Genomic DNA, 27,991 nt, shown 5'->3' with positions numbered 1-27,991 from the left:
GTGTTACTTCCTCGTTGATACAGTAAATATAGAAATTCTGTAAAACAACATATCGCCCCTTTAACTGAGCACACTGGCTCCCTGTCAGCAGCGTGTTGACCTACATTTGGTGTCCTGGCACACAAAGAGTTAACTGGCTCGCGGTTGTAGCGGGTAAAGTTTCGGTCCTTCGACCTGTGGGCGTGTAAAACTGGGATATTTGTGACTACACACGGCGGTGCGGGGTCAGTGACAGGGGGCCAGCGTGTGCTCGGAGTCGCATGTGTAGTTAGTTTATAGTTTGTTTGTTTTTTAATTGTAGTCATGTCGCGGATATTGAACCTCATCAACGTCCAGCTGCGGAGAGAATCATCCGCCTGTCGGACGATCGCTCGGCTTCCTTTAAGGACCATCTGCTGCACATCAAGGCGACGAGCTGAGCAGAGGTGAGTTCTGCTCTCAGGATTCATTAAACACGCTGCTAGTGTCGCAGCGTCTCACTGAGAAATCAGCCGTCTGTGCGTCTGACGCGCGTAAATCTGCGCGTAAAGTTGCGCAGCAGGTTGATCCACGCAGCCAGACCTCATGCAGAGCAGCTGTAATTGAAGTCAGTCCACTTCTGGTGGTCGTGCATCCTGTCACACAGGTGACCCAGATGCACCGGGTCTGGCTGCAGGTGAGACAGCTGCTGTGAACCCAGTGCTGACGCTGCAGCTGTGATCACTCACCTGTGCTTCTCCCCCCTCAGTGATGGAGCCACAGTTCTGGGGAAAAGGTGGAAGGACACCGCGGACACCGTCATCATCGGTGGTGGATGTGTGGGGGTCAGCGTGGCCTATCACCTGGCCAAAGCTGGCATGAAGGACGTGGTGCTGCTGGAGAAGACCGAGCTGACGGCTGGATCCACCTGGCACGCTGTACGTCTCCCAGAGTCCACTTTGTAATGTGTGAAGCTCATGAAGTCAGAGGAGCTTTCAGTGATCCGGGTCACAGAGCACCTGTTCAAACACACTGACAGGTCGATTCCTGTGCTGGCCTGACTCACTGCACATCATCAGTCACTAAATCCAAAAGTTATGTCGTCAAATCATCTGAATTCAGCTTCCGTCACCTACAACCAGGAGCAGCCAACCAGATGTTTAATGTCTGATTAATCTGCTGATTAACTGTATCAAAGTATTGATCGATACCTGTCCAAAGAACCACAATCAGATTTTCAACCCAGACCTGCACAGATATCCATGTGTGTTTTTATACTACTATTGAATCAAAGATGAAAAATGTTGGTATCATGACAACTTTTAATTTCATAAAAACTGCTTTTTTTTGTCCAACCAAGAATCCAAAACTAAACTAAAATAATTATGTTTCACTAAAGACAAAGACGAGCAGCAAATCATCTCCATCCAGAAGCTCGAAGGAATATTTAGTGTTTTTGTTTGAAGAAATGTTTTTAAATCAATCCACTGATTTATTTCAGCTGTTTCCTTTAAATTTTTTCACTTTTCCAAATCATCCTTGTTTGTTTGACTGCTGTCTCAGTGTCAAAGTCCACAAAACATAAAACAGAGCAGCAGCATTCTGCTAAACAGCCGAAGTAACTGGAGATTTGATTTAAAACGAGCAGAGAAACATCGTCCGAGCTGTTTTGCGGTGAAGCTGCAGACGTGTTGTGGAGCTTCTTCCTCGACAGCCTCGTTGGCTGAAGGCGTTTACTGTGTTGGGTGCGTCGCAGCGTCGTGTTGGCAGCTGCTAGAAGTTTTCAAGTCAGTTAAGGTCTTGACTCACTTTCACTCATTCAACCACCAGCGCTTCACGGTAAAGCTATTAATACTCGCGTCAGAGGGGGAACGCACCCTTCTTCAGTTACTGTACAGGAGGGGGATGGAGCCTATCCCAGCATGCATGTGGTGACAGGCAGGTTGCCGGTTCGACGTTTACACCCGTGGGGGATTTTAGGTTGATTTTTTTTGAAGGGGGGCTGCAAGGGAACAAAAACACAGATAATGGGAGAATAAACCTGCAGCTGTGCTCTTTGTAGTGAGAATCAGACAGGAAGTCAGGAAGAACTCAGGTTATGGAGGACTAATTTGAAAAATATTATGAAGTTCAGCAGTTTGGCAGCAAAACCAGAGAGCTGAACGTCTTTGTACATGTTTTACATACACAAGTTTAACAGTGCGAGGAGGATAATTTGTCCAAAAGACTTAAAAGCCAACACAGTAAAACGACTGAACAAGTGAGAAGGAGCTTCTGATTACAAGCTGAACCAGAATCAGTCTCTATCTTCACTCCGAGTTCAAGACATGTTCAAATTTAAACATATAACATGTAAGAATTCTGCATTGAAATGTCTTAAAAACACAGAGAGCGTCGTTCTACATGTTGTTGAGTTGTGTACTTTTCATTTTCCCAAATGTGTCCTCGAGGTGACGTTGTGTTTCATCCAGTCTCGAGGAAGGAAGTCGGAGAACGAGACAAAACATAACGTGAATAAAACTTTAAAACACCTCGTAAACAGGAGTGAAGATCTCTGAGCTCTCCTCTCGTCTCCGAATGTCTCCGGATCAGAACAGAATCTAATGTGACTCATATTAGCATCTTTCAGCTCATGGTTTTGTTCTTACAGCCCGTCACCTAGCTGTTAGCTAACCCGACAGACAGATTTAGCGACCAGCTAGTGAACACGGTGAAGCATTCAGGAGCTAAAGAGATGATGTGTTAGTGTGTTTACTGTTTGATTTGTGTTTCAGGCTGGTCTGACGACATATTACCATCCAGGCATCAACCTCAAGAAAGTCCACTATGACAGCATTAAGTTATACGAGTCCCTGGAGGCTGAAACCGGACAGGTGAGGCGCCTCGCTCATTTCTCATAACCTCAGGTGTTTCTGTGGTGACATCACCCGTATCTTCTCTCTCTCTCTGTAGGCGGTGGGCTTCCATACGCCCGGCAGTGTTCGTATCGCTGCAACGTCGGCTCGGGTGGATGAGATGAAGTACCAGATGACCCGGACACACTGGCACGTGACGGAGCAGTACCTGATCGGACCGGAGAAAGTTCTCGAGCTTTTCCCTCTGCTTGATATCAACAAGGTCCGCGTGAATCGTGGAAACGTTACTTAGAATTTGTTCTTTTAAACTTTTAGTCTGCAGAGGAAAAGAGTTTCCAATCACGAGCCTTTCAGTGTTGCTGTGGCAACTTCTCAATGAATATTCATGGTCCCCAGAAGATTATCACCTCTGAGTTCAGCCCCTGTACTTTTGTCAGGAACTGAAATCGCCATTTGTGCAAAAACAAAACAAAAAAAACATCACATTTTGCACTGGAACATTGTCAATAATTCATTCATGCTCCTCAAAGGATGAACCTTTTGGGCTTTGGACATTCTTCTTTTCCTTTAGCCCCACCCATGAGCCAACTTTTCAAACTTTTTTAAATCATCAAATATACGGCTAATCCCCATGAATCCTTTAGGGAATATTCATGGTCCCCTGAAGATTATGACCTCTGATTTTAGCAAACCCCTGTCATTTTGACAAGCGCCACCACAAGACTGAATTTGCTCTTTGTGCACAAGAACTGTCCAAACTTACAAAAGCACATTGTCAATTAATTATTCAATCATGGTCCTCAGAGGAAACACCTCATTTATTTTGGACCTTTTGCACTTTTCAGTGTTCCTTTTGTGTTACCCCTGGGACAAATGTCCAAAAACCTCCTCAGATTATAAAATCTAGGCACATTCCCATAAAACCTTGACTGAATATTCATTGTCCCCAGAAGATTATATCCTCTAACTTAAACAAGCCCCTGTCATTTTGTCCAGCACCACCACAAAATTGCTTTTGCATGATAATTCTCCAAATCTACAGAATCAATGATTCAATTCAGCCCATTCAGCCCTTCATGCTCCTCAGAGGAAGAACCTTTTTGGACCCTCCTTCAAATATGCCAACTTTTTACACACAATAGCCACAATGTGTCAAGAATCGCGTCCTCGGTATCAATCCTGATGAAACGTTGTTGTCACATGAAGTATTGTGTGTTTCCAGGTGTTGGCGGGTCTGTACACACCAGGCGACGGCCACATCGACCCGTACTCTCTGACTATGGCTCTGGCTGCTGGCGCTCGTATGTACGGAGCACAGATCTACAACCCGGCACCGGTGACCAGCCTCGACCCGACCGCCGACGGCAAGTGGGACGTCCAGACTCCTCACGGGACCATCCGGGCCAATCGCATCGTCAATGCTACAGGTTCGTATTTGAATATTTCCAATGAAGGGTGTTGTGATTTAAAATATAACACAGCTAGCTTACTGCTGGCACGGAGATGTTTTTTTTGTTTGTTTGCTTTTGTCAGAGATCCTTTATCGACTTGTTTTGAGAAGAGGGTTCACTCTGGACGGATCTGAGAAACTGAACTTTGCCACAAACTGAATATCTGACTTTTTATTTGTTTGTTGTTGAACCACTGAAGGCTGGTATTTACTTTGTCTTTGAACTCTGGGATCTTTATTTATACTTAAAGTCAAGCGGTTGCTGTAAAAGCTGAAAATCAAATTGAAACAGGTAAAAACAAAAAAAACCCAAAAAAACCCAAAGCCAGATTGAAAGGTGATGCTCGTATTTAAAATGCACATTAAACAAAAATGTTGATGTTTCTGATTGAATCTTTGGTGAAATTTAAGACAAGAAGAAGGTTTAAAAGTTCAGCTGTTGTGTCCGGATAGTAACAACAACAACAACAGGGTGACAGGCGTCACGATTTATCCTCTAAATCTAAAATTTTAATGTGATCACCTTCTCTCTGCCTTCACATACTTTGAAGACAACACAGCGAGTCAATTATGGGTGTCAGAGATCCTTTATCGATTTGTTTGTGAAGAGGGTTCACTCGAGACGAGGCTCAGATGTTCTCTCAGGTGGTCTGTTAGGTCAGATCACAAAAAGTTTCTGCTTTTAATTTCTGCAGATTCAGACTCAGTGCAGAGACTTCCTGTTATCTGTGGACGCTCTCTAACAGGAGACCTTTCACCACACCGACCACCGAGTTCAGAGAAACAAACTTTTGGCTCAGACTGGGTCAGTCCAGTTCTGGGTGGATTTTGTTGGCAGAGAGTCTTTCCATCGCTGTCGCTGCTTGTTTATCAGGCAACATTCAGGAATTCGCTTCAGTCTCTCTTCTGCCTGTCGGGGGGATTGTGTAACATATTGATCTGTATGTAGGTCATGCAGGTTTTACCTCAGTCAGTAAGAGTCAGGTTTAAAAAAAGTAGAAGGTGCAATTAAACAGAAACTGCAGCTCAGTCCCAATAAATACTTTGTAATTCATGTTTGGTGATGCTGATGTGGATGTTCAACGTGTTCTCGCACACTCACAAGCTTCATATTGTGAAAAGCATCGTAAAGACCCCGAAGAGCGAATCTTCTTCAGCTGATTCACGACTTAACGCTCCATATATTCTCCCTGAATCTGCACATTCTGTACTCCGGTTGAAGCCGGTTGTGTTGTTGGCTGTTTGCCTTCGCTGTGTCCAACAGCCAATCCAAACAGGCCAGCAGCTCAGACTGCATCCAATCTTGAAGCTGCAGCTCATGCACACCTCCTGAAACACAGCGTTCTGGCAGCGTGTTGCATTCAGGGACTCATCAGATTGATAAATATCACGTGTTTTTTGGCATGAATGTTTCTCCCACAGCAACATTTTTCGATATGTACTGTGTAGATTCAGACTCGTGGTCACTGCAGTTTGTTGTGTGATTTAAAGATGCAGAAATAAATCAGCAACTAGTTTAAAGTCTCATCCCTGAAAATCCCCTGAGCGAGGAGGAGAACATTTCCCAGGGTGCAACAGCAACCTCTCAGTCTTTTATTGTGCTCTCCTTATTGCCTCAGACTCGCTGCCCGCAAGTGGTCGTTTTTGTTGAGCTTGCACAACCTCGTCCATCTTTAGATAAACTCTCTGCTCCTGTCGACTTCTTTTTTTTCCTTTGCATACTTTCCCTCTGCTGCCGCCCCCCAACAGAACCTCGTCCAGAACCGTAACCACTGCTTTTGTCCGGCCAACGGCTCATTTTCACAACCTCTCCTCACTGTTGGCCTCCCCACTAAATCTCCCAAACATTCAGAGTCCAAATTAAGGTTGAAGGTCATGTTCCCTGGAATGTGACCCCATGGGATCAGTTTCAATATATCGGCCTTGAGACCAGAAGGAGGAAGAAACAGTTTGACCCTTTTGTGTGAAGAGAAACCTGCGAATGTGATCAGTAACATGATTAAGTTAACTATTTATTCTTCTCTGGACGCTTCCTAATTGTAGTTTTTGCACCCTTAGTTGGAAGACATGATGTAAGAAGTTAAAGCTGACTATATGGATTTAAAAATAAATTTTATTTTATCACATTAATTCAGCCTCTGCACAGCCGATCCACATACAGAACCGCCTCTGCGATGAACTTCTACACATGAATGCAGTCTCACAGCCAGGAAGGTTGTTATTTCATTTCTGTGAGCTTGTTGACATTCATCACTGTTCCTGTGTGACCCGGTGAATCGGGCCTGTGTGCAGGCGTCTGGTTAACATGTTCCTCTGCAGCCCGGCTCCAGCCTGAACTGCCTCGGACCTTATCTGGATGTTTGTGTACGCGCCCCGACCCGAGATAAAGTTCATGTATGGAGAACATATAGATGTTTGACTGTAAGTTGACTGTAGACTTGCGTGCAATTAAAACACTTTTACAACATTTTGAATGGATTTAAAGTGTCCCTCCTGAGGATCCGGTCTGTCCTCACACTGCAGGTCACAGCAGCTGAGTTGGCACAAAATCCACGTTGATCTTTGTTGAGTGACCCACTTTCACTGATCAGAACACAGCATGTCTGTTGTCCTGCTGACACTGTTAACAAACACCAGGTTTTCACAGTGCAGTCCTGTAACCATGTAACATGCACTTGCATTGCATGATGGGTAAATATTTGGAATATTACAGTCAGCTGCTGTGAATTTCTGAAGCGACTATAAAAATGAAAAAAATAAAAATGGCACATTACAAGGAAATACTGTATTCAGGGAGCAGCGCCGCCCGCTGAGCGAGCAATGAGGAAACTGTAGTTTCACAACAAAGTACACATGCTAACATGCTAACAGGCTAATATGCTGCGATAAGTTAACGTGCCTACGTGCACGAGGGAGTAAAGAACATCTTTTCAGATCAGTTTCACGTCTCCAGATGCTTCCGTTGTGTTGAGATGACGACCGGATTTACATATTTTGGGGAACTGCTCCTTTAAAAAGGTGATTTCCTGCAGCGCCCAGGTTGCAAAAAGTTAGTTAAGGCCTGGAGCTTTTTGTTGCAGTGAATTGAAATCCACCTGTGTGTTCTTTACACGGTTACATGTGTTTCACTGAGAGCGTTCGCTGCAACGACGAGAGGAATTCCAAGAATCCACACGATGAGAAAGAAAACAGCTGGTTTGATTTTCCAGACTGTCGATCTGCTAACGACCCCGAGGCGAGCTGAAACGGAACCGTGTCCTGTGAGCACAAACGGCCCGGGGCAGCGAAAGGTTTGAGCTTGTGAAGTCTTCACACTGTGTTTAACTTGTTATACATCCGTCCTGCGTGATGCAACGCAACTTTACAGACTTCCTTTTTAATGTCAGGACGTTAAAGGAGCATTACGTAGTTCTGTAGAAGAAGTCCAAACTCCTGAATTCTATTATTAATATGCTAAAATGCTAACGGATATCTGACCTTTAGGACTACAAGCTACATCACACTGTTGAGTTATCGGTCTCTGAAATAAACGTCCAAAGACAATGAAAGTCATTAAAAACTTGACACCTAAGAAATTCTGATCCTGGTCTAACAGGCAGCAGCTGGGCCTCAGGTGGTACAGAGAGTCCAGGACTTTCTGTTCACAAGGAAAATGAACTTTCCTGACAAATGGAGAAAGAGGGGCGAAGCTTTCCACCAACAAACGGCTTCATTCATCAAACTTTATGTGCTTCCTGAGAGACATAAACTATTTATTATAGCTCAGTAAAACATGGACATACTGTACGAGCTGTGCAGCTATAAGGAACAGTCATGATTGTGTAAGCATCACACAAATTCAATAATTTAGCTCGTTTGGCAAATTTAATAACAAATATTATTAGATAAAGATGAAGTCGTCATTGTTTATCTGTTGGTGTTCAGGTTTCTGGGCCCGTGAAGTCGGCAAGATGGTCGGGTTTGATCATCCCACCATCCCAGTGCATCACCAGTACGTGGTGACGGCGACGGTACCGGAGGTGAAGGCTCTGAAGAAGGAGCTGGCCGTCATCAGGGACCTGGAGGCGTCTTACTACCTGCGTCAGGAGAGAGACGGCCTGCTGTTCGGCCCGTATGAAAAGATGGAGAAGATGAAGCTCCAGGACTCCTGGGTCAGAGAGGGGGTGCCTCCAGGTCGGTCCGCCATGGTCTAAGATCTGTCCATCCACTGAACACTTGGATATTTTATTTGTCTCAACCTGTTTGTCTTTTCAAGCAGTTTCACCTGTTTCTGGCTCCCGGCAGGTTTCGGTAAGGAGCTGTTTGAGTCGGATCTTGACAGGATAATGGAGCATGTCGAGATGGCCATGGAGATGGTCCCTGTGCTGAAGAAGGCTGACATCATCAACGTCGTGTCTGGACCAATCACGTACACCCCCGACCTCCTGCCCATGGTCGGGCCACACCAAGGAGTTCGTAACTACTGGGCTGCCATCGGCTTCGGGTACGTGTGCGGACGCAGATCGGTTAGCTGAGTCCCGGATAAACAATTTAGAACTTTTGTCCATCAAATTTTGCAAACTACTCGATTATCCATTATTTTAACTTAACTAGCTTAACAGTTCATCAAATACTTTTATCTATTTAAACAATTTATATTTGATTTTTAACTACCTTAATTATTTATCCTTTACTTTTAGTAAATTACTCACCCACTGAATCATCTCTGTTAGCTAGCTTTTCAAACAACTTATGATCATTATTTACAGCTAGCATGTTAAACCATGTTTCCATTACTCCTAGCTAACTGTTTCAACAGCTTATCCATTAGCGTTACTCTTAGCTAACTATATGCATTACTTTTGGCTAATCATTTCAACTGTTACTTTATTAAACAGCTGACATGTTTAACTTCCTGGACGGTCGATATAGAGACAAAGACATGGCGTTTTTGTGGGTTCATGATTTATAGTGTTCAAATCTTGGACTGTTTCCAGGTATGGAGTCATCCATGCTGGAGGTATCGGTAAGTTCCTGAGCGACTGGATCAGGAACGGAGAACCTCCTTACGACCTGATTGAATGCGACGCCAACCGCTACGGCCGATGGGCAGATGTGCCCTTCATGTGCGCCAAAGCTCGGGAATCTTACGGCTTCAACAATGTGGGTAAGAACAACACTTCGCTCATTCATCGGACAAAAAAAAAAAAAAATCCTCATTCATTCTGTTGCTTAACTCTTTTCTCGGTCTCTGCAGTCGGTTACCCCAAGGAGGAGCGCTTCGCTGGTCGACCGACCTATCGGCTGAGTGGCGTGTACGAGCTGCTGAAGGACAAAGCGTCCATGGGCTTTCACGCCGGCTGGGAACAACCTCACTGGTTCTACAAACCTGGAGATGACATTGGATACAAGTAAGGCTTCTAGTTAGGGAGCGCTTATTGTAAATCTTGTTGTCTTGATTTGGAAATCAGCAAACCGAAACTATCTTAGACCCGAACAACAGCAGAGAAGTGAACATGTGAACAAAACATCCCCCCACTGCTGTTTTTATATTGTATTATATGTCATAATTGCTAACTGCTGTTGCAAACCTTTGGTCAGACCACATCCACCACCCGCTTCTACAGTCACCGTGGAGGAAGGATGATATAGTGGCGGCTCAAGAATTCACAGAGTTCATTGAGTTCGGTTAAAAAAAGGAGCTGTGGTGGAAACATATGGACACATTGTTCTCGGGCGAGAGAACAGCACACATCGTTTAACGGTTCCTCGGACTCTGAGCAGCAGCACAAGAGAACCATTTAGAACTTGAGGGAACAGAACAGCTGTGAACACTCCTCGCCATCTGCAGGATCTCTGAATGAGCACCGTGACATTATTTAGAAACCACACTGTCGCAGACTTCTTGAGATAATCTGATGAGCGTTGAGTCCAGCTGGAACTTGTCAGCTCAAATCAGTGGCTGCTTTTTTTTTTCTCTTTCTATAAAAAAACAAAACAAAACAAGCAAAGCTGCAGTCATAAAACACTCTTACCTTTTTTCCCAAACGTCATGCCGTATCTTCAGGCTCCAGAAATGAAATTATCTTAGACTTCGAGATCTCATCAGCTGTCGGATGCACTGAGATGAAATACTGGACAGATATTCGAGGTCCCATTTCGTAATACAACTGGATGTTGGTTTGGAGTCACTGGGTCACATGACATGGAAGCTGTGATACAAATAAATTGCAATTATGTTATTGAAATACTTTCAGCATTCAGAATAAGCGTGCTACATGCTAACCGCCTCCTGCTGCCAACACTTGGGGGGGAAACTGAGGAAGAAGATGCTGCTGGGTGTCTTTGGAGTGAACGTCTGTCCGATAACCAACTAATGACTGTTTAAAATCGTATGGATGCTGTTATAACGTGTCGTGATGGAGATCCTGACCCACCGAAGAGAAGCTTTTTGCTCTGAATTACTGACTTTCCCTTATTGGAAAAGACAAAGACATGTGAATACTTGAGAATCCCGTGTGAATGTGGCGACAGACTCTAGAGACGGCCTTCATCTTTTTCTTGTCGCCACCGTGAGAAGAGGCGTGTTCAGTTGTTTGCAGTCTGTGACCTCACCACTAGATGTCACCAGATCCTGCACACTGGACCTTTAACGTTGAAACGGATGATAGTTCTGTCCTTCTGTCTTTTCTTATACTCTGACTTTGAGACAATAAGAAGTTTCATTCATGTTTGTGCTCAGGCCCAGTTTCCATCGCACCAACTGGTTCGGACCGGTCGGCAGAGAGTGCAAACTGGTGATGGAGAGGGTGGGAGTGATCGACCTGACGCCTTTTGCAAAGTTCATCGTGAAGGGGAAGGACTCCCAGAAGCTGCTGGACCGCCTGTTTGCTAACAACATGCCGAAGGTATGACGCGCTTCACTGACGTCAGCGTTCAGCTGAAATCCACCGCACGTCACCTGTCGGCTCCTCTTGACTGGCTCGTTGTCCTCTGTGTGTTTTCAGGTGGGCCTCACTAACATCAGCCACATGTTGACCCCCGCTGGGAGAGTGTTCGCCGAGGTCACCATCACCCAGCTGACGCCGGGAGAGTTCCTGCTCATCACCGGCTCGGGCTCAGAGGGTCACGACCTCAGGTGAGACGCATCAAACTGAACACGCGACTGATCGGTAGAAGCAGGTGTCTGTTCTTCGCCTGCGTGATACCTTCATGTAGTTTGTGTCATGCAACACTGCAGGAAACACAGACTGCATGATGGAACCAGAGAAACAGCAGCTCCGGGCTCGAGCTGAATGAAACTCTTGTTTTATTCCACAGAAACCTAAAACCTCTCAGCAGCCATTAACTCAACGCCCCTCCGTCTGCTCCAATCAGGAGGCTGGACATTAAAAGTATATGTCTTCCTTCCCTCTCTGTAATCAGCCCGAGGGAGGCGAGGACAGCTTCTGACTATGTAGCGCCCTCTGGTGTTGAAGAGTTATGTAACATATTAGTGTGACGTCTTGACTTGAAGATATTTAACCAAATCTAAATCTTTTTCTCACTGAGGAGTTGCAGGTAGGTGTAAAGATATGCTGTGTAAACATGCAGAGGTTGTTTCTCTGTTTTAAATCAAGTCTCAGCTGCTTCAGTTGTTCATCAGAACGCTGCAACTCTGTTTTACTGTGAAGCTGCAGAACTGTTCTGTGGACTCCAACACTTCACCTGACTTTATATCTCTGCTGATGTGAACCAGGTGGATTGAGGCCGAGGCTGCTGACGGCGGATACGACGTTGACATCAGCAACATCACGGAGGACGTTGGCGTGCTCGGCATCGCAGGACCGAACTCCCGCAATGTTCTCCAGAAACTGACGGACGAGGATCTGAGCGACGCCGGATTCAAATTTCTCCACTGCAAGTCCATCAAGTTGGCCGGCATCCCTGTGAGGGCCATCAGGATCTCCTACACAGGTACTGACCACGCTTGTCCCATTAAATGTTCAACCTCAGTGGATCTTAAGATGCTGTACAGGGACAGTAAACATGCATGTGTGTTAAGGTGAGCTCGGCTGGGAGCTTTACATCGACCAGAAGAACATGGCGGCCGTGTATCAGGCCATAATGGAAGCAGGACAGGACCAGGGCATCGACAACTTCGGCACCTACGCCATGAACTCCCTCAGACTGGAGAAGGGCTTCAGAGGCTGGGGAGCCGAGGTACACACACACACACACACACACACACACACACACACACACACACACACATGCACACACTTCACGCTAAGCTAAGCTAACCAGCTATAGTGGTATCGTTGGTCATGTTGGTGCTGATCAGATCACCTCGTCTCTTCCAGATGAACTGTGACACCAATCCTCTGGAGGCTGGTCTGGATTATTTCATCAAACTGAACAAGGCAAGTCTCCAGGATGTATTAACCTCTTTAACTCCAGATAAGTTCTGAGTCAACATGGTGTGCGTCTGTGTTTGTGCAGCCCGCCGACTTCATTGGCAAAGCCGCCCTCCAGGAGATTAAAGCCAAGGGCCTGAGGAGGAAGCTGTCCTACATCACGCTGGACACGGACGACATCGACCCTGAAGGCAACGAGACCGTGTGGTACAACGGCAAGGTTAGCAACAGCAGATCATTTAGCGTCATACTTTGGGATATTATTGTGATAACTTCCGTCTGATTTTTGGGCGTTTCCTATAAGAAATCTTCAGAGCTGAAAGGATTCAGAGGAGTCGGGACTTCACCGGCCTGTGTTGGTATTTTGATAGCTCCAGTGGTCGTTTTGAGTCTTCACCCACCAGGCATCAGGAACACGCTAAACTTCTTGACGTGTTCCAGGTCTGTGGTTGTTCTCACTCGGTGTCCCTGGTGTTTCTCTTTAGGTGGTTGGCAACACGACGTCCGGAGCCTACAGCTACAGCTCCCAGCAGAGCCTGGCGTTCGCCTACCTGCCTTTGGACCTGTGCTCCGTGGGCCAGAAGGTGGAGGTGGAGCTGCTGGGCAGGAAGTACCCCGCCATGGTCATCCAGGAGCCTTTAGTCCTCACCGAGCCCACGCGGACTCGCCTGCAGAAGAAGGCGAAGAGCAAAGCGTAAACACGATGAGTTTCTCACCAGCTAATGAAGAACAATGTCACTGTGATGGAGGAGAGCTGAACCAAGCGGCCGGTTCACAGCTTCCTCTTCCTCTCTCGTCTGTGAGAGAACTTAGTGCTCCTTATGAATGTTACAGTGTTTGGAGAGTAAATTAATTTTTGTAATTCTGTGAATGTTTACAGGTCGACAGTGGAACCTTTTCTGCAGAAGAAAGCTGAAAGAAAAGAGTCAATGTGAAATTTAATCGATGGTGCCAACGTACTTTTCATAAGAACTTTGTGACTGAGACGCAACATTTTAACACCAATAACACAAAAAAAAAACCCCCAGAAAAATCACAAACTTGTACAAAGATTGTTTTATAAATCTGTTGTTTTTACTGTGATGTAATTAAATTCTGTACATTAATAACCTGATAATTAAAGCAATGAGCTCACTGTCTCGTGTTTGGTGTCGCTCAGTTCTCCTCCTCCACTCGTCACCACGGCAACAGTCTTTATTTCTACCTCGTCTGTCTGATTAGGACCATAAACTACAGACGCTGACACACATCACATGAGGACGAGGTATGGAAGCCCAAAGTGTTCAGACACAGTGAACTAAACTAGCACAGGAATAAATCTGTGTAGAATAAAACAATAATGTGTTGAACTGTTTTCTTGGAACTGATTTTTATCTCATACATTTTTATTTCATGATACCTGTTTTACAAATTGAATTCATAAAGGCGTTTTACACAACATCTTGTGACCCCTGAGAGATTTTTTTTTGTTCAGTAATTCAGTCTTTTATACAGGTGACTGATGCAAAGTGCCCGATAATTACTCAGCACAGATATAAATGTATGTATATATACTGTACATCTAAACAAATGTCAGGACAACACAGTGTCTCCCATACAAATGGCATTTGTGTAGAAGTCTTAAAGTATCTGATATTAAATATACTGAAGTATCAAATGTACAAGTAAATGTGTAGTATACTGTATGTATTCATCAAACTCTAAATATTACAAGTAATATAATAGAGAAGTGTATTGTAATTTACAGAAAAGCACAATAATAACAGTAAAGTAATAATAGAGTATTATATGGTGTTATAAGTAAATCGCTGTGTTGCAAAAACAAAATTCCCACTTGGGAATGAGACTCAAAAATGAACTTTAATATTTAAGTTATAACTGTTAATTATTGTGTGAGGATATAAACTGTTTCTTGACTGTTTGATAAAAATAATCAATCATTAAAATACTTACAATGTTCCGCCAATCAATTAACTGACCAACAGTTTCAGATCTAACTGAAGGAATCAGCAGATTTATTTACTTTATTTCGCGTATGATACGCCAACAGTCACACTACTGGGTTTCCGTACATTCACGTGACTTGCCGTTTCTTTCCAGGCATCTGATTGGCTGCTGCTGCCGAGGCAGTGTTTTCAAGTTACAGATCCCGGAAGTGGGAACCGGACGCGGCTGTGAGCTGCTCGTAACTTTATTATGGTTCAGGGAGGTTTTTGTTACTTAATGAGAGCAGAGAGATGAAGTCAGGCCGCCATGTTTGTGTCTCTCTCCCGCTGAACTCTCTCTGACTTCCGGTTGACTTTGTGTCCGCTCGTCACTGACAAACTCATCATGGGTGACAGCCGGACTCTGTGTTCGCTCGTCACCGGGCTGTTCCTCGTTAGTGTTCCGGTTCTGTCCGCGGCCCAGCAGCCTCACGTCGTCTTCATCCTGGCTGATGACTTCGGCTGGTACGATGTCGGATACCACCGCTCCGAGATCAGAACCCCGAACCTGGACAAGCTGTCGGCTGGAGGAGTCCGCCTGGAGAACTACTACGTCCAGCCGCTGTGCACCCCCTCCCGGAACCAGCTGATGACCGGCAGGTACCAGGTACTCTCACAGTACCGCCGTCAGATACTTATACTGCATCTGAGTGTTTACTTTTTCTGACACTTGATGCTTCTGCTGCACGTTAATTCAGTACGGAAGCCGAACAGGAAAAGAAAAACAGACCGATGTGAAAAGTTTGTGAAGTTGTCGATATTTTCATTTCATGTTGTTACGTCCTATAAACACATTATAACACTTTTCATCATAAACAGTATTTATCTTGTTATAACAAAATATTTAATGCTTAAATAAAAAAGGAGAAGAAGAGCTCAGCTCGTCTTATTTCTGGTTTAAAGTGGGAGAACATGTCGAGCGGAGGGATTTTAAACCAGGCGATAACATCTGCTGCAGACGAGCCATGATGATATCGTCTTTTTCAGTATCGTGATATAAAAGTTGGATATCATCACAGTCTGTGTGAAGCTCCTCACCTCCTCCTGATGAGGAACAAACTCCAGCAGGACTTTGTGTTGGTTCACTTTTCCATGTTCAGAAAAACTTTCCAGGGAGAAAATAAAATCTAAGTTGGTGGAAACGAGAACATCTCTTCTCTTTTTGTTCTAACCTTCAGTTTGCATCACCGTCCCCACAGACGCTGCTGCTTCCTCTTTTTACTGTTGTGGCATTTTCATCACAGTCCTGTTTCCTGACGACGTGTTTGTCTCTGTTTGGTTCTCCTCAGATCCACACGGGCATGCAGCACCAGATCATCTGGCCCTGTCAGCCGTACTGCGTCCCTCTGGAGGAGAAGCTGCTGCCCCAGCTGATGAAGGAGGCGGGGTACGCCACGCACATGGTGGGCAAGTGGCACCTGGGCATGTACAAGAAGGACTGCCTGCCCACACGCCGCGGCTTCGACTCCTACTTTGGTAAAAATTCATCAAAGGAACAGTTCAGCCAAACGTTTCATTCAGTCATCATCTCCTCTCTCGGAGCTCAGCAGCTACAGCGAACGTTTCATATCAAATAAGGGTGTAAATAACGTCTCTGGAGACACCAGATGAGCTGTACGGACACAGATTTGTTTGTTTTTGGTTGTTTAGGGTTTCCTTCATCACGGGCGGAGGAGACGATGACTGGATTTTCACATTTGGGCGAACTGTTCCTTTAATATAGCGCTGCAGCAAGAAATCGATCAGTTTTCTATCAGTTAACTACTGAATTAATCACTGACTTTCCTCGGTTTCTTTCCTCCTCGACAATAAACTAAAACTCTTTGGGTTTTGGACCGTACAAGACATTTAAAGACGCCATCTTGGGGATTTTCACCTTTTTCTTACATTTATAAACCAAACAACTACTTAGTTAATAAAGAAAATAGTGTGTTGATGCAAAACATGACCTCTTGTCCTCTTCGTGCTCCAGGTTACCTGACAGGCAGTGAGGATTATTACACTCACATCCGCTGTGTTCCCATCACGGCTCTGAATCAGTCTCGCTGCGTGTTGGACCTGCGGGACGGAGAGGAAGTCGCCACCGGGTACAAAGGAGTGTATTCAACTGAGCTGTTCAGCCAGAAGGCCGTCAGCATCATTGAAAAACACACACCTACCAAGGTGACACACACACGCACAAGACACTGTGTATTCTGCAGGGTTTCTTTAATTTTACACAGTTTTTGCTGCTGTATTTAACGAATTAGCCATTTTGCACTCGCACATGCTTCACTGGAACAAACAGACACGATGATTTAACACAAAGGCAGAAAGAAGTTCATGCAGAACATTTGCTGAATTAACAAGAAGGTCCAAATAATGCAGAATGAGTCAGAGACAGAGTTTCACAGAGTTTATAAAGTGTCTCCAACTCAACAACTCACTAAACTGACACATTTGTTAAGGGAGTCTGGTGATCAGAGGCCTTCATGTTTACTGTATTTGTTCGGAGCAGCTCCATCTGCTGCTCTGACATCATCCTTCAGTATTATTTGAGCACTATGACTTGAAATGAGTCTTCTGAGTGTTGTGTTTGTGCTGTGAGCTGCCATCATCCTGGTTAACAACATGAACTCTCTCTTTATCTTCCAGCCGCTCTTCCTCTACACGGCGCTGCAGTCGGTCCACTCACCGCTGCAGGTTCCAGCGCGCTACGAGGCTCCTTACAGTTTCATCAAAGACCCCCATCGCAGGGCGTACGCCGGCATGGTGTCGGCCATGGACGAGGCGGTGGGCAACATCACTCTGGCTCTGCAGCAGAGAGGACTGTGGGAAAACACCGTGCTCGTGTTCTCCACAGGTCAGAGACAAGATAAACACCCTGACATCAAACTGTCTGTACAGGAGATGTGAGAATCCTTCTGACCACAGGGTGGCAGTAGAGGAAAGGTCCAATTAATAACTGATTCATATCCATCCTGTAATTAAGAGCTTGGTCAAGTAATGTTCTTCTACACTGTATATCAACATAAAAAACACAAAAACAAACAACAAGAACATTTAAAAATCACCCACAGCAGATGAGCTGAACGTCATCATCTTGATATAGTCAAAACTTCCCTGATGTACATAAATTAACATAAATCCAACATAAATCTTTTTGCTGGTCGACAACCAAAATGAATTGATTCTGACATGAGATGGAGCCTTTAAACCACTGACATGTAGCAGTGAGAGCTTTGCTGAAGCACTTGATTAGATTTAACTAGAGCGAGCGCTCCACGTAGACGGGATAATCAGATGGACGCCTGCCGGAATGTTGATATATTTCCCACAGCTGTTATTTTTTTCTCTCTCATAGTGAGCCAGAGGAGAAACCAAATCACGGCGTGCAAAGTCAAACAGCAATTAGGTTTTATGTCCTCACATCAAAGCCAGTGTTCCTGAGCTGAGAGGCGTTCAGGTGACTCAGGTGGTTTATTGAATTACAGCATCAGAGAGTCAGAAAACACAACACGGTCAAGAGGGAACCTGGAGCAGATTTTATTCTGAGGATTTTCAGTCGTTCTTCCACCGATGCAGCAGTGAACGTATCTCCTGTAACACTCTGGATGTCCACTAGAGGACAGTGTTGTGGTCTGTGTCAGTGGAAGGCAGGATGTGGAGGTTTACAGAGGAGAAGAATCACTCTGAAGGAAAACATCTCTTCACACACATCACTGGAAAATAGTTTAACCTTGAAAAATATCAGTAAAGACTTCAGACGAAAGCTTTCAGCATCGTGTAAACATCGACCGCTCTCAGGTTTCCACATGTGGAACCGGTAATGGATTGCACATGAAGTGGAGGTAACTCCTTTTGAGGGGTTATTTTTAGGGCTTTTAAAGGGTAATTATGGGACCGGAACAATGCTGTGAAACTACAGTGAGAAGGTTCCTGAGCTGCGGTAGGTGGTTCATTGTTCTTCTGCACATCTGCTTCAAAAGGATTCAGAAACCCACCGAGCAGGAACACAAGTCAACGTCTGCAGAGAAGATGTCCGCTGAAGAGCCGGGAGAACGTTGTAGTGTTGTGGAAAAGTGTACGGTGGAGTATTAGGGCCAAAGTGAGGGTCGAAAAACATTATATTATAAAGAATAAAGTTGTATTTTACATGAAAAGAACAACTTTATTTGTCAGAGTCTTAATTTTATGGCCCTAATACTTTGTCTCAGTTGTGACTTCGTAGTTTCTACGTCTTCGTGCAGGTGACCAGGTGAGCTATTCATCAGCTCTACTGAGGACTGTCTGGTCGTCCACCTGTCACGGTATTTAATAAAACTGATAAGTTATTCTCGATTAGGTGAATAATTTATCAGTCCAACGTTCAGTAGTTTCCTGCTGGTTCTTCAGTGAAGTCATCAGAAACACTAATGAGTCAGTCATCTTCTGAGGAAAACTACTTCCTGTATCACCTGAATCCATAAACATGACTGATCAGTGAAGTCTTTCAGTGGCTTTATTGGTCTTATATCGCGCTTGTAATTTAAAACATTTTCACGTTGAAGCTGTTATCACTGACCCGCGTGTGTCGGGTCTGAATCAATGAGCCTGAACCTTGAAATTCCTCCACGATGAAACGTTACTGTAAGAAAACGAGGAGCGCTCTGCGTCCCGTCAGCATCCAGAGCAGCTTGAGAAGACATTAACGGGGCAGACGGTCTTTTCCAGAACAGTGCGGGAATCGGGACAGACTACTTCCTGGACTTGCATGAGTCTCTGCTGCTGAAAGGGGAGCCCTGCTGCGCTGTGATTGGTCAGCGTGTGTTTACACTGGACGGGCGTGCTGGGATGATGACAGTGGGTCTGACTGCCTGTGTGTGCACTTGTGTAATGGTTGTATATTCTACAGCAGCAGTTTGTGTCAGTGATTCCTTAAGAGACACATATTTTTATGGACATTTAGTTTTATATTGGATGCAGAACAGTAACCGCACAGAAATACTGATGAACTGTAAAATGCTGTAACTGCAGGAAGTTTAAGGAAAACAAGTGATCTGGATGAACTCGAGTGAATATTTAATCACCCTTGTTTTTTTACCTTCACCATGTTGATATCACACCTGTGCGTCTCCACAGGTTACTGATTTTAAATCTCCTCGTCTTGTCTGCTTGTTGGACAGATAACGGCGGTCAGACACTGCACGGTGGAAGCAACTGGCCTCTGCGAGGGAGGAAGTGGTCTCTGTGGGAAGGAGGGATCCGTGGCGTAGGATTCGTCGCCAGCCCGCTGCTGAAGCAACCAGGAACCGTCAGCCGCGAGCTCATCCACATCTCCGATTGGCTGCCAACTCTCGTCGGCCTGGCGGGAGGGAGCACCAACGGGACGAAGCCGCTGGATGGATTCGACATGTGGAACACAATCAGGTGAGCGCGTCTTTGTGCCTCTTTCCCATCCTTCACTCCAACTCTGCCTGACCCGGCGTCTCCTCTTGTCGGAGCCTCCGCTCCTTCAATAAGCCCTTTGTTACTGAGGCAAGAGGAGCTCAAAGAGAAGGAAATTCCATCAGTCATTCTCACACAAATCTGTAGTCCCTCCATCCTTCTCTTTCTTCTCTGGCCTGATCCTCTCTCCATCCCACAGCGCTGCCTCTGAGACCGATCAGAGCCGGCTGTGGATCGCTAATTAGTTTAGGCACAAATCCATTTATGTGGCAACATACCTTCATACTGAATATATTCACTTATGTGTTGTTGAACTTTGGCTTTGGAGAACTTTACAAAGAAACTGTTATTGACTTAAAGGACCAGTTCACCCAAAAACCTCCTCCCATGATGATATAAAGTCAGGTGAAGTGTCGTAGTCCACAGAACAGTTCTGGAGCTTCACAGTAAAATAGTTTTGCAGCGTTCTGCTAAACAACTGAAGCAGCTGAGACTTGATTTAAAACAGAAGAAGACATAAACAGAAATCCTTGTTTAGCTGAATGATGCGATGCTGTTTTACTGTAAAGATCCAGAAATGTTTTGTGTATTACGAAACTTCACCTGACTTTATATCAGCGTGGAGGGAGGAGAGGATGACTGAGGTTTTAATTTTGGGCGGACTGTTCCTTTAATGAGAACGCGTGCTGAACTCTGCATGTCAGCCTGTGAACAGCTCGTCACTGCAGCTGTCTCTGTGTGACTGACACATTATATCTGTAAACTAAATGTGGACACAGTGAAGAAGGTGAAATTGAGGGCTGCAGCAGAAAATCAAGACTCAGCCGGACCACAAACTACCACTCGCAGCCTGCACTTGACTCGATTGGCCGACGCACGTCAGCTGACCGCTGGCGTTGCCGTGTGAGCAGCACAACAACGCGGTGCACCGGCTGCCGTTTGTTTACAGCTTCATCTTGTTTCTAATTGGCTGTCCTGTTTGAGAAAACAGCAGAAATGAAACGGGGACTGAAGCTGAGAGCAGCAGAGAGCGAGAGTTATTTTAGTTGTGTTATCAGACACTGTGGTCAGAGAGAGCCGAGTGTTTTCTCTGTGGTGGAGTGCGGTCGCAGCGTATGACTGCCTGCTGAACAGCAGCCAGCTGCTTTAGATTTACAGATCCCAGTGGATTTTACAGTGCATGAGTCAGACAGCATGCTGTGTGTGTGTGTGTGTGTGTGTGTGTGTTGTGTACCCACATGTTGAAGAGTTACACTCCTTTTTATCTTACAGTAAAGGCCTCGCCTCGCCCAGACTGGAGCTGCTGCACAACATCGACCCTCTGTACAACGACATCGCTCCATGTAAGTTCAGCACATGTGACACCTGAAGAGGAGCTCACACTGTGTGAATGTCAGACAGAGTTCTGACATGAATTATGAAATATGATCCTGTGAAACACAAACATTAGCTGACAGAAGGTGCAGAGCTTCACTTCACTGAAGGAAAATATTCACAGCAGAATAAATCCTGCCAAGTGAGCAGAGGTGTTAAAGTCCACACATCCTCTCCTCCAGGAGAAGCTCAGATGCTGGTGTAACAACAGACTCTGGTACAAGCAGCATATTGTGAACACGCTAATCGTTGAACTGGTCACCACAACATCACCAGACTCCCTTAACAAATCACCAGATTTAAAGAGATAACAAACTTTGTGAAACTCTGTCTCTCAGTTTGTACCAGCCTGTCAGCTTCTGTGTCCATTCTGTGGACGTTTGTAGGGAACGTCACCAGACTCCCTTTAAAAATCACCCAATTTAGTGAGTTGTTGAGTTAGGAGACACTTAATGAAACAGCTACAGCAAATTCTAAATCATTGGTGCCTTCTTGTAAATTCAGCATTAAATGTTATACATGAAGCTATTATCCACAGTTTCACCAGACTTCCTTAACAAATGTGTCAGTTTAGTGAGTTGTTGAGTTGGAGACACTTTATAAACTCTGTGAAACGTTACGTTCTCGCTGGTTAACGCTCCTGAACGTCTCCGTACAGACACAGGAAAACATGCGGAAACCATTTTCATGTCTTCATGTGCCGGCGACGACAATTTGATAAATCATGTTGAGGTGATGGAAACCTCATGTTACCTCTGTGTGTGTGTGTGTGTGTGTGTGTGTGTGTGTGTGTGTGTGTGTGTGTGTGTGTGTGTGTGTGTGTGTGTGTGTGTTTCTACATTTCTGATGTTGTAATTCTGCTGTTTTCTCTTTTTTCTCCACAAGCATCAAGGGCTCATTGTTTGCACCAGACATCTTGAATCTAATTAACTGACTGTGGCCTGAAAACAGCACGTTACACAACATTTGACTAAACTCACATTAACATATTAGACATCAACGTTACGTTTATTGTGAGTGTTTGAAATTTGTTTGAGCGGACTGCGAGGTTGCGAGGAGGTCGTTGCTTTGTGAAACGTGTTCGCATGATGTTTTAATTTGGTGATTCGTCAGCTGGAGCCTGTGAGATGTTTTATGAAGATGATCGTGAGTCATACGTTATCTGAAGCGCTGAAGAAAACATTCTTTTAACAAGCTTTATTTTCTACTCATATTTTATGTTTTAGTGATTATTGTACCTCATGAAATGGTATTTGTTATTCTGATATCACAGGGTGGAAATTCTAATCAGTCGCTGTTGAATCTGTCAGCAGGGTTGAAATCGGAGACGGTTGACATCTGAGGGGGTTTGTGTGTGTGTGTGTGTGTGTGTGTGTGTGTGTGTGTGTGTGTGTTTACAGTTTAAACACTGTGATTGTCGGGAGGTTTCCAGGAAGTGGGTCTCATGACGGCCCAGACACAGTGGAGAGGTGGAGTGGCCTCATTCTTGTTTAACCACTTCATATTAACTGGTCTTAGTCCTGGTCCTGGTGCTGGTCCTGGTGCTGGTCCTGGTGCTGGTCCTGGTCCTGGTCCTGGTCCTGGTGCTGGTCCTGGTCCTGGTGCTGGTCCTGGTGCTGGTCCTGGTGCTGGTTCTGGTCTAGTAATAGTACAGGAGGAGTTCATTTCTTGTGCTGAAACGTTTCACAGATGTACCATCGTGGGTCGTCGTAACAACACATACACACTAACCGCACAAATTAAAATCCTTCACCTGACATACCTGTCATAGAAAGTGTGTACAGGTCACACAGATAAGCAGCTTTAACTTAAAGGTATAGTACGTGAGATTTCAGCATTAAAACGACTCGACCGTTGTTCTAAATGTTGTTGTTGCGTTCTTACATCATCCCGAATGTTTCCAACAATGTACTCGAGGTAACGCTGAGTTTCATTTGTCCATTTGTTTGGCTTTGAAATAATAATAATGACAATGACATTAAATTACTGGTAAACACAGTCAATAAGAACTGCTGCTAGCATTTTCAGAAGTTCTCCCCCGACATCACTGCTGGTCTTTACCATCAAATTCATTTTGGATGAAGAACAACACAGCAGCTTGGTGTTTTTACGTTTGAATCTTTCTTGTCTTTCTGCTCCTCCTGAGACATTCCAGCCTGAGATCCCTCTTTCATTAACCAGCCTCTCTTTCAGACCCTCGCTCTCCTTCTCCTCTCTCTTCATGCTCCTTTCAGTTTCTCTGTTTAACTCATGAAAAGGCTTCGGACCCTTTCTACAGACTTTCTCCTTTCAAGTTTCAGAATCCCTCCTCTGTGCTCTGTGTGAGAAGAGGGATCCCGACTAAATGGGTCACAGACGGGTCCCTGAACCTCTCGCTCGTGGAGGGAGGGACCCTGGACTCGGCCCAGGCCTTAAATCACCCCCAAATTTCCCCTCCGTGCTCCTCTTCCCCTCCCTTCTTCCTCCCGGCCCATTCGCAGATTCTCCTGCTGTGGATCCAGATGAGCGAGGCGGGCTTTCAAGAAAAGGGGTGTGTGTGTGTGTGTGTGTGTGTGTGTGTGTGTGTGTGTGTGTGTGTGTGTGTGTGTGTGTGTGTGTGTGCATCAGGGTTTGAGGCCCCTTTCCTGAACAAAGCGAGAGTAGAAGAAGCCTCCCAAAATAAATCCGACCCTGATGTCCGCAGAGGCCAAATCATTCATCATCCCACCTGCTTTCATAGCAGCGCTGCCACCTGAGGACTGTTGCTGCTCTGCTGCGAGGATCTGAGCTCTGCCAGGCTGATGTTCACACAAAGCTGCGATCACATCGAGCAGCTCGGTGCATGTGACAACAATTAAGATGCCCACATGTCATTTGCGCAACGATCAGTGAAGAACTCACAGTGTCACAGCTTTTATCTTGTGGTTGCAGAAACGCTGAGATCGGAAATGTTTTAATTCTGCAGTCATGTCGCTGTGGTCGGGTCGACACTGTAAAACCAGCTCCGATGGGAACGTGGGATCTGAGTGGGTGGGGATCCGTCCATATGCTAAGAATGTGAGGAAATACTTGTTTATGACAGCGTCAGGACGCCAAAATTACCCTCAAATCTGACTAATCGGGACCATATTTTCCGGGTCAACCACAACATGAACCTGAGAATACTCTCAAGGCCGGATCGGTGCGCTCACTTCTGGGAGATATTTTCCATGAGAACAAAAATACCTCGTGGCAGCTGCAGAAGATTCTGAACATCCTCCGGACTAAAGCTGCAGTCTGGAGCTTTGAGAAAAAAGTGGACTTAGTCAGAACATTTGAATGATCCCAGGTCAGTGCTGCTTCCTCTCTGCTGCCTTCTAAGCCCCTCCCACAGAGGAGGAGCCTGCTGTGTACTATCAGATAACAAGATGTCACATTCAAAATAACAGCAACAACATAAGTCCTGATTGGTCTATTTCTGATCAATACAACTAAATTACAATGACGAGTGCCTCATGCAGATCACTGTGGATATCCAGAGTATCAACCATAAACACAAAGCTAAACACCGGAGTTAGCATACAGATAGATAGATAGATAGATAGATGGATAGATGGATAGATACTTACTTTATTGATCCCAGAGGAAATTCAAGCATCCAGTAGCAATAACAAACATTGAACATACATTGAACATACATGCAATATCAAAGAAACAGTAGAAACAAGCTAACAAGCTAGATTTTGCAGCAAGCTATGTAGCTCAACTGCAGCATCGTATGGCGATATGTGCTATTGTGAGTATTACTGTAACCGTCGCCATCTCAGCCTTGTGGTTAAAACATAGAATGAATCACATGTCCAGCAGGTTCTTACCTGTCCAGCTGAAAAGTCCCGACAGATCCTGCAGCTCCTCCACCTCTGAAATGACACTCTGATATCTATCCTGGTTTTCTCTCTGGCTCGGTCCAATTCTTTGTTTTTACACTGCTTTTCTTCATCAGTCTTCTTATTTCTTCTCTTTGACCTGGACAATGGTGGCGCATTGTCCGGCTCTGTTGTTGTTGTTGTCTGTTCTCCTCCATTGGGCTCAGATGGTAACGTTAATGCAGCTTTAATTATAAAATGAAATTTAAATTTATGTTCCTGTTTTAATTTGTGTCTGTATTAATTCCCCCTACTTTTATTTAGTGATGTACCCTATTCCTTTAACACGTTCATCTCTATTTCCACTTCATCACACAAATGAAGGCAGCCTGTCTTTAGAGCCAATTTATTAATGATTATTGATCTATTTGTTTATATTTTTGTATCGTCAGCTGAGCTCCTCCATGCCGCACTCATGGCTAATCATTCATTGTGTTTGGCAGAAGTAGAACTCTTGGTGCTGACCCGAGCACTTTACCTCCTCATTGGTCCAGAGCTCCATTAATTTGAGGAAATTCACAAGTACAACAATGTGTGATCTTAAAGGGAAGGATTGTTTGGAGCCTCTCACTTCGTGCTGTGTCACTGTTGATTTTACTGCTTGAACAGACGTCTTTCTTGTTGGTATATTTATTTTCACACCTTCACTTGACACTGGCTGTGAGTCCCAGGTATGTGCTGGAGCTCGCTGCCAGTCTGTCATCCACAGAGGGCTTTTGTTTCCAGCGGTACTCCAATAGCACCTTAATCAGCAGTTTCTAGTTTTTTAAAAAAGAAATAAAGTGGATGACCTCCATGATCAGCCCCGTCCTCTGCTCTCCGCAGGTCCTGGCACCAGGCGGCAGTTAACTTTGGCTCGGGCGGTCAGCTCCGGCTTCAATGTGTCCATTCACGCCGCCATCCGATCCTCCAACTGGAAGCTGCTGACTGGATACCCGGGTCAGTATCTCCTCGCAGCAGTAATGACATGTTTAGTCTGAGTGGGAAGCGGAAAATCAGGCGCAGACACACATTCACGTCTTATCTCTGCTAATCACAAATATTCAGAGGCTTTAACTTAAACTGGCAAGAGAAGAGTTGTTTTTACTTTACGGTCTCTTATGAAGGTCTGGAGAATAACGAGATCCTCTCCTTATAAAGCTCCCTGCCACTGAGCATGAAACCACTGGGAGAATGAAGGCTGCTGCCTTTTCTCTCTGCCTCCACGTCTCTGTTTTAAACTGAATGAATGAATAAAGTCACATTTTGTCCTCTGTTGTTAGTCCACAAACAGAAAGCTGAGACGTGCTGAGCAACGTTTCAATCGAACGATATGGAATCATAAAAGATCTTTCACTAAATCTTGGAGAGATGTGGCTCCACCACACTGATGGATAAATGTTTGTACCAAAACAGTTATAAGATTTAAAACTGCGCTGAGATGTTGGTGTCATTAATGCAGGTGATGCTTCTGTCCTCTGCACATGGAGGTCATGGAGACTCTGAAATCAAAACTCTAAGAGCCTCATAGATGATTTAAAATGGGAAAGTTTCTGTGTTTTCCTTTTGTTGAAATACACAAACCTATATCTGTCATTACTCTCTCAATCTGCCACTACAGCATCTTTTTATAGTTTTGTAGTAGAAGCTAAAGATTGTGGTTGTGTCCTCCATCTTGATTCCTGCAGGTTGTGCCGTCTGGTTCCCGCGGCCGGGTCAGAACAGCTCCGAGTCGGAGGATCCACTGAAGCCCGTGATGCTGTTCGACATCGAGGAAGATCCGGAGGAGAGGAACGAAGTCTCCGCTCAGTTCCCCATGGTGGTGGAGTATCTCCTCAGTCGGCTCCAGCACCACCAGAAAAGCGCTCTGCCGATAAACTTCCCCGCTGATGACCCCAGATGTGACCCGGGCCCCACTGGAGCCTGGGGACCCTGGGCTTAGATAACAGTGATGAAGCTTTGTTTACTGAGAATCACAACAGCTGGAACCTGATTTGTCAACACGAATGAAGTTCTAGAATTTTTATCAACGTAAAGTTTTCAGGACAGAAAGATTTCACCTACCACACTCGTGTGTCTTTGTCAAGATCTTTCCCGACCGTTCAGGAGACACTAAAGACTTTGATGTCTTTAGAATATAAAAAACTTTTTAGGATCACAAGAAAATCATCTTCCATCTTAGATGTCTGTTGGTAACCACATGTGACTGAATCACTGTGCAGCGTCCAAAGTGCTGAGAAAGCTTAAAATCAGGAGAGCAAATATTTGACTTCCATTGATGAGGAGGCCAGAAACAAATACACGGCTCCAGATAAATGTTAATGTGTGTCTGCTGCATGTTTACAAAGGAAACTGATTGCCAACATGTTATCTGCATCAGGTGGTAATGTGTCAGAGTTTACAACTTGTCGTATTCCCCCTCAAGGACCAAAGAATGAGTTTAACTGTGCTCTATTTTTTTTATTTTAATGATTCGTACTGCACTGCTTGGAAAAGAAATCATACAGAATAAAGAGGCCAAAGTGTTGTGATAGTCTGATTCTGGGTCTGATGTTCAGATAATCTAAATGCTTTTTTAAGGTCACCCGTTTCTCTTCTAGGTGTCTTAAAGTTAGTGAGTAGGTTCTAAATGTGTTTTTCTGTTTAGAGGGTGAAAATGTGAAGAATTTCTCGTGCACTCCAGCGATCCTTTCTGTTGTGGCTTCGGCAACAACTCCCACATGCC

At 44.9% G+C, this 27,991-nt stretch overlaps 2 protein-coding genes across 2 annotated transcripts; both read left to right on the top strand.

Moving 5' to 3' along the window:
* Nucleotides 1-137: 137 nt before the first annotated feature.
* dmgdh (dimethylglycine dehydrogenase) lies at nucleotides 138-13,775 on the top strand. Its single transcript, XM_037118051.1, has 17 exons — nucleotides 138-425; nucleotides 728-896; nucleotides 2,733-2,831; nucleotides 2,911-3,075; nucleotides 4,036-4,240; nucleotides 8,188-8,436; nucleotides 8,548-8,746; nucleotides 9,240-9,409; nucleotides 9,500-9,653; nucleotides 10,985-11,150; nucleotides 11,250-11,380; nucleotides 11,981-12,198; nucleotides 12,287-12,444; nucleotides 12,585-12,644; nucleotides 12,724-12,858; nucleotides 13,124-13,332; nucleotides 13,519-13,775. Exons 1-17 carry the CDS (start codon nucleotides 304-306, stop codon nucleotides 13,571-13,573), a joined length of 2,664 nt encoding a protein of 887 aa, XP_036973946.1. The 5' UTR covers nucleotides 138-303; the 3' UTR covers nucleotides 13,574-13,775.
* A 938-nt stretch (nucleotides 13,776-14,713) lies between these two features.
* arsb (arylsulfatase B) lies at nucleotides 14,714-27,799 on the top strand. The gene is made up of 8 exons (XM_037117947.1): nucleotides 14,714-15,230; nucleotides 15,913-16,099; nucleotides 16,596-16,786; nucleotides 17,258-17,465; nucleotides 19,768-20,011; nucleotides 21,302-21,372; nucleotides 26,113-26,226; nucleotides 26,955-27,799. Exons 1-8 carry the CDS (start codon nucleotides 14,970-14,972, stop codon nucleotides 27,206-27,208), a joined length of 1,530 nt encoding a protein of 509 aa, XP_036973842.1. The 5' UTR covers nucleotides 14,714-14,969; the 3' UTR covers nucleotides 27,209-27,799.
* The last annotated feature ends 192 nt before the right edge of the window (nucleotides 27,800-27,991 follow it).

This window comes from Acanthopagrus latus, chromosome 12 (assembly GCF_904848185.1).
Source record: "Acanthopagrus latus isolate v.2019 chromosome 12, fAcaLat1.1, whole genome shotgun sequence".
Taxonomy (NCBI): Eukaryota; Metazoa; Chordata; class Actinopteri; order Spariformes; family Sparidae; genus Acanthopagrus; species Acanthopagrus latus.
This window is presented reverse-complemented; position numbering and strand designations above follow the sequence as displayed.